At 40.6% G+C, this 6,000-nt stretch overlaps 1 protein-coding gene across 5 annotated transcripts in view; it reads right to left on the reverse strand.

Moving 5' to 3' along the window:
- Nucleotides 1-5,418, reverse strand: part of igf1rb (insulin-like growth factor 1b receptor) — a 63,901-nt gene extending 58,483 nt beyond the window's left edge. For 2 of the 5 annotated variants that reach the window (XM_039613060.1, XM_039613064.1), the window contains exon 1: nt 4,210-5,418. In XM_039613060.1, coding sequence (XP_039468994.1) covers nt 4,210-4,300 — 91 coding nt within the window. In that variant the 5' untranslated portion in view covers nt 4,301-5,418. The remainder of the gene's footprint in view (nt 1-4,209) is intronic. The other 3 variants (XM_039613053.1, XM_039613057.1, XM_039613047.1) reach the window with 3 other exon arrangements.
- Between the last annotated feature and the right edge of the window lie 582 nt (nt 5,419-6,000).

Genomic DNA, 6,000 nt, shown 5'->3' on the forward strand with positions numbered 1-6,000 from the left:
TCTTTATCTTCCAGTTTTAGTGGAAACACTGTGCTTCCCTTAGTGTGTACAGTTTAAGACCTCTCTAGGCAGGGCTTGAGAGCCCTTGGTGTGATTTAGGGCAGGAAGTGTGCTGCATGATCGTTATGTCTTTCTCTGTAATCTACTTGTCAGCAGGCTTCAGTGAGCCGCATACCTGCTAATACACTTCCAACACCCAGGACTGTAAAAAGACACACTGCCTGGTGACGTTACATCACCACGGGCGGCCTCGTCACTTCACCCTCTGTGGCCTCACTGCAGCACCAGCAAAGCCATCTTTCATGGGAACTGCTCCCATCCCGCTTGTAAAAAACAAAAGCTCGTGATCAAAATGTATGTTGTGTGCATCAGCTAAGTGAAAATACCAATAGCAGGTGTAGCAGCTTAATAACTCCCCCTCCCTCTCCTTCCACACTGACAGATTTTAAACAGCTGAGTACACAAGCCTATCTCTGCAGCTCTGATGAGCTTCCAGATCACATATTTACTTTTGATAACCTTTTCCGAGCCGCCTGCAGCATCCAGACTGTCCACAGACAATCAGAGGAAATCCACTAGAAGCTCCATGAGACAAGAAATAGGAAGCAATACAGGCCTCTGAGCTCGTGCTTCAAACGCTGCCACTAGACTGCAGCAAGTCTGTTTACTCCTCGTTTCCGTCCTGTTAGTGACAGACTGCCTGAGGGGCAAGCGTAGTCATAAATACTTTTCCACATGAGAGGCAAGGTGAGAAGAAACGTGATGGGAAGCTTTCGGAAAGAGACGATCGGTGACAGATAAAACTTGTTTGGGTTCATGTGAAAGCTCCGTCTGCAGCAGGACTTAATCAGAGGGGTGTGCTACCAATTAAGATTAAGGTGTTGCGGAGGTATGTCAAGCTTAAAGTCAGAGTTTTATGCATTTTATTTTATTTAGTTTTTATGGCTCTCTTTTTACCTGGTTAGTAACTAATGCCTAGCACATAGCCTTGTTCAGAGTTCTGGTTTAACATCAGCTGAAAGCACCACCTTTTCACCTTTACTTTTAATCTTTAGCATGCTCTAAGTGTGATACAGATCATCTATTCTGTTCATTCAAAGAATACATCATATGCGTGTAACCTTTTGAGCCGTATCTAATTAATATCACATAAAGAAGCACTGCAGAAAAGGTACAGCAGTGCAAAGTGGAGCAGTAATAGGAATTTACATGCATTAAGCTGATGATACAGAAAATAAATGTTGTTATGTGTCATATTAATCTACTGCTCTTAAGTCTGTTTTACACACCTGGAATTGCAGCCAACAGAACACAGGAAAAATAATGAATCGATCTATTTATTGGATATCACAAATAATTTGGCAACTAAAGTGATTTCTACGTATCCATTATGCTTGAATTATGCCTGGGAAATCTATGCCATAACTTCCGACAAAGCAGAAACCCCTCTTGACCCAATGCATAAACTTCCACAGAACCTGACACGCACCTGACAAATACCCACAATGACTCCGACTGGCTACAGCGTAGGGTTAACAGAGTATTCCAGTTACATCGCAAGTTACAATGCAAGTTACAGCATAAGTTCTGACTTCTGGTTACATCGTCAGACTGTCGGTGCTTCGTATGTTTTTTTGTTTGTTTGTTTTTTTAATTTATTTGCATTTCTTTCTACTCTGCTTTCATCCTCTTTCCTGTTCAAACCCACTTTTCAATCGATCAGCAGTCTACCTATTTAAAGTGTCATCACCATCAGGCTGTGTGCTTTTGTTTTATGCACGACTGCGTGCAAGCACACCATATCCAAAATCCTTCATATTGCAAAAGCCCAAATCCTAAGCAAAGGCAGTAACCTGAAATCCACTTCAGACCTGAATGCTCTGTCATTTAACTGGATCAATTTTAAAGTTTGAGTGCTAATCTGCAGCTTTCTCAGTAGACATTGAAATCCAGAACCCAGAGCCCTCTGAATGTAAAAATAAATATATTTATGCATAAATTCACAAGATTTATGATTGTGCTCTTCTTAATGTCGTATCTGCCTCCTATTTATTTAAATATCCCACTGCTTAGTTTTTTTATTACGTTTTTCTCATAATTTCTGATTGGCTTAAATGACTGAACAAGGCACTGAACGCACCTTATTTATGTGAACATGCACAGAGTTTGAAGTAGGAGGTTTAGGTTACCAAAAAAGTCATACCCGTTATCTCCAACTGGGTTTTTAGATTCTGTCAAACTAGCTAACACAAAGAAAGCCCTGCTATGTAGAATTTGCTTCATAGTACACCCTTCATGCCAGATGAACTTCAGTGCCATCTGATACTGTAAATCAGTAAAAAGGCTCAAAGTTAAGCCACACAAGGAACCTTTACACAGCTCCACACCAGAGTAAGAATAAATGCAGGACTTCGATGGGAGAACCTCTCTGCAGCTCTCAGGTTTGTCCTGTAACCAAAACCCCATAACACACAGTTCACAAGCTCCTCACTCTTTCCAATCAACAGAACTTGGTCTGTGTTGCTTGTGAATGTACTTTGGCTTGTTCTATTTTAAAACCCAGACCCTGGTTAAAAACCCACCTAACCCAGCCCTCCCCAGCACGTCACCATGAATGGGATGAATCGGGAAGCCCAGTTTACAGTTTAGCTGGAAACATGGAAACGTTTCAGATAGCAACACATAAAAAGAAATGTAGGAATATAAATTTATAGACGATTTAACTGCATCAGATTAAAAGGTTTACAAGCTGACAGAAGTCGTAAGGTTTATGTGCTCCACCAAGTTTTATTTATTGCGAAAAATCCATGCAGTCTGATTGGCGCTCCTTAAAGTGCTATCAACTTTTCATTAAAAAATGTATTATAATAAAAAAAAAAAAAAAACCCACAATACTCTAATATTCTAATCTGTGGCCTCTTCTCGCTCAAATGATTTGCGTCTGATCAGCGCAGCTGCAGCAGTCTGGTATTCATGAAAGCATTTCCAAGGTCAAGGTATCCCCAGGTTTGTTTGACAAAGGAGAATAAATGACTGTACAGCGAGAGGGAAAAAAACAAAAAAAAAAACGCAAACTGCATTAGTTTCACTCAGCCCCAAGGGAGCATTACTAAAAATTACAACCTATATTGTGAATAACATGCACACAAAACATTGCCTAACTGAACGTAAGGGCCGTGTTTAACTAAGTTAAACGTTAACGAAATATAATATGTTTACAGGAAATAAATGCTTGGGTGTGCTTCTTCTTTTTATCTTCTAAATTTGATATATGATAAGATATATAAAGGTGAGATCTTGTTTGTTTTTCTTACCTGAATGTGAAAATATTATTTCTCAATTTTAGGGTCAAACTGAACTCAAAAATATACATTTTAAATTCCTAAAATTCCACTTGTTTGAATGGGTTATGTTGCCATACCTCCACTTTGTTTGTTCTGATTCATCATGCTATGAGTCACAGCGATGTATTTAAAAACAAACTAAATGAATAGTCGGAACGCTGACTCATGTTTGTGATGTCGTTAGAAAAGCCAAGTACAATATTAAAACGATCTATTATAATCACACCAAAAAAAAAAAAAAAGTTTTCACCAAGAGGTAAAATTATATTTCCTTTTGTCTCATAAAATATTTCAAGGTGTAAAGCGCAAATTCCATGCAATAAGATAAGTGTCGGATAGAACAAGATAAAGTTTAGTTATTCCAAAGTTGGGAAATCCCCTCTAAAATAAATTCGACATAACAAACTAGCCTACATATGTAGAAAGCCCCCAAAAATCTCTCAGTGACTTAAAAGCCCATTTTAAATGAAAATAAATACAACAACGTAAAATATATATATATAGCGATTTCAGTAAAATCGTCAAGCAATAATACCGCAAATTTAATGTAGAAAAGTAAATAATGATCTATTAGACCCTAAAAATGCAAAACTATAGTGAAACCATAAGTGACAGTCCATATTTTTTTCGTTTCCCAGTAACAACACACCTGTTTTTCACTTTAAATGCATAAAAATAATGTGCAAATAGCGGAGAAAACACTCTGCTTACACAGTGCACTATTACATGTGCGATATTTACAGTAAAACACTGTGTTTTTCGGGTTAACAAAAATGACCCTTTTCCTCGTGTTTGAACATTAACGAAGCATGGAAAAACACAGAGTTTGCCCGTGTGTGTAGTAGTGTAGAGAGGCATTACTTACTCTCTGCGGTGGCGGGCCGGAGGCAGGACGAAAGACCCAGCATCAGACCCCAAAACAAGGTCAAGCGGCTCCTTTCCTTTCGAGACCTCATCCCCGAATGAGTGAATCACACTTTAAATCCTGTAAATAGATATGCTGTGGGGAGGAAACGTGGGGAAAACCCAGTCAGAGTTATCAAAACGCCTTTTAAGCTCCAGCCAGCACCTTTTAGCTGTTAGCCGGCTAATGGAGCTAATAGCTACTACAAACAGGCTAGCAGGATTGCACTCTCACGTTTCCTAACGGGAGTCCAGTCGTGCTCAAAAAAAATAAAATAAAAAAAACATATAGAGAGAGCGTTAGATATATATATCACCGATTTAGTCCCGTGGTCAGAAAATATGTATTCATAGTTATTCTTCTCTTGGATAGCGCCGCACTGGAGAGTATAAGACCACTGTATCTAAACTAGCGGCGGGGATTCCTCTGTAATCCGCATCTTCACACTCCATATCTGGAGGAAAAACCGTTCACCGTCCCGCTGCTGCTGCTGGAGGATCCTCAGGAGGCAGAAAACGGGTCAAACCTCCCCTAAAATTGGGATGGACCGAGACGGACTGGGGCATACAGTACCATATTCCACTTGTACAGTGCCCCGTTAAGTAAACGACACGGCGTTTGTTTCGAAATATCCAGGATAAAATCTGGCTTCAGACCGCAGCCTCCTTCTTCTCCTCCTCCTCCTCCTCCTCCTCAGCCGCTCATCATGCACACACGCACCGCGTTGTTGTGGTAATTCACCTTCATACCAGCGGGCTAAAATTAATATTTGACCTTTTTGCTGCGGTTCAGGTCAAATTCTTTGGTTTTCTAATGCCCTCGGTCGATAGATAAGTGAGCGGTTCGCGCAGTTACATGGAATAACTCACAGGTACACACACATACACAGTCTCCTTCGGTCAGTCTGCAGTCTGCCGTGTTAGCCGTAAACACGGCGCCATGCGCACAGATCGTATATGCATCGTGTGATGAATCACTCCGCCTCGGTGAAAGAGGGCGTCGCTCTTACTGCAGTTCAGCCACCATGGAGAGCAGTTGCCATAGTGACTGCTGTGGCCCTCATTGGGAGAAATCCTCAGTTTTTAACAGTTTCCAGCATCTTTGGTCAAATTAAGCGTAAAACTACATACACTGAACACCCTATCGGATTACTTTAAGTGCATAATACCCACAGAAGGCGTGTTCGCTACGCTATCATTCTCATCAAACACGGCAGCAGGGATTATAAGGAATAGCGGCTCTCTGAAGAAAAATGGCTTTACAGGGGGATGCAATTATTCGTTGGAGCTTCTATTTAAAAAGCGGATGGAAAAATGTAAACAGAGTGAGACCTCTTGTCACCTCTCGGGGCACCGCCATAGCGACTACTTTCACGATGATGAGGTATGAAGGAAATCAGGGATGCTGATCCAGGATCAGGATTGTTTTCCGCTCAAAAAACACAGTGGAGAGCCACCTATACAATGACCATGTCTGTCTGCACGATTGCAGGGGTGTAGTTGTAAAGGGGGTGCGCAACAGTGGATCTAACAGTGGCGTGCCAACAAAAAACTAGATTTTAAAGCCTAAGCTTATCTAAAGAATTGAGTTTTTAGACGATAAACATCATTAATGTTTAAGATGTTTGCTACTTAATATACTCACAGACGTTTATTTGTGACCAAGACAGTGCAATATGACACAAATGTAATAATTTACAGAAACGGTATCTTACCGGAGGCTGGACTCGGACTGCAAATATGATACTTGTTA

This window comes from Oreochromis aureus, linkage group 1, assembly GCF_013358895.1.
Source record: "Oreochromis aureus strain Israel breed Guangdong linkage group 1, ZZ_aureus, whole genome shotgun sequence".
Lineage (NCBI taxonomy): Eukaryota > Metazoa > Chordata > Actinopteri > Cichliformes > Cichlidae > Oreochromis > Oreochromis aureus.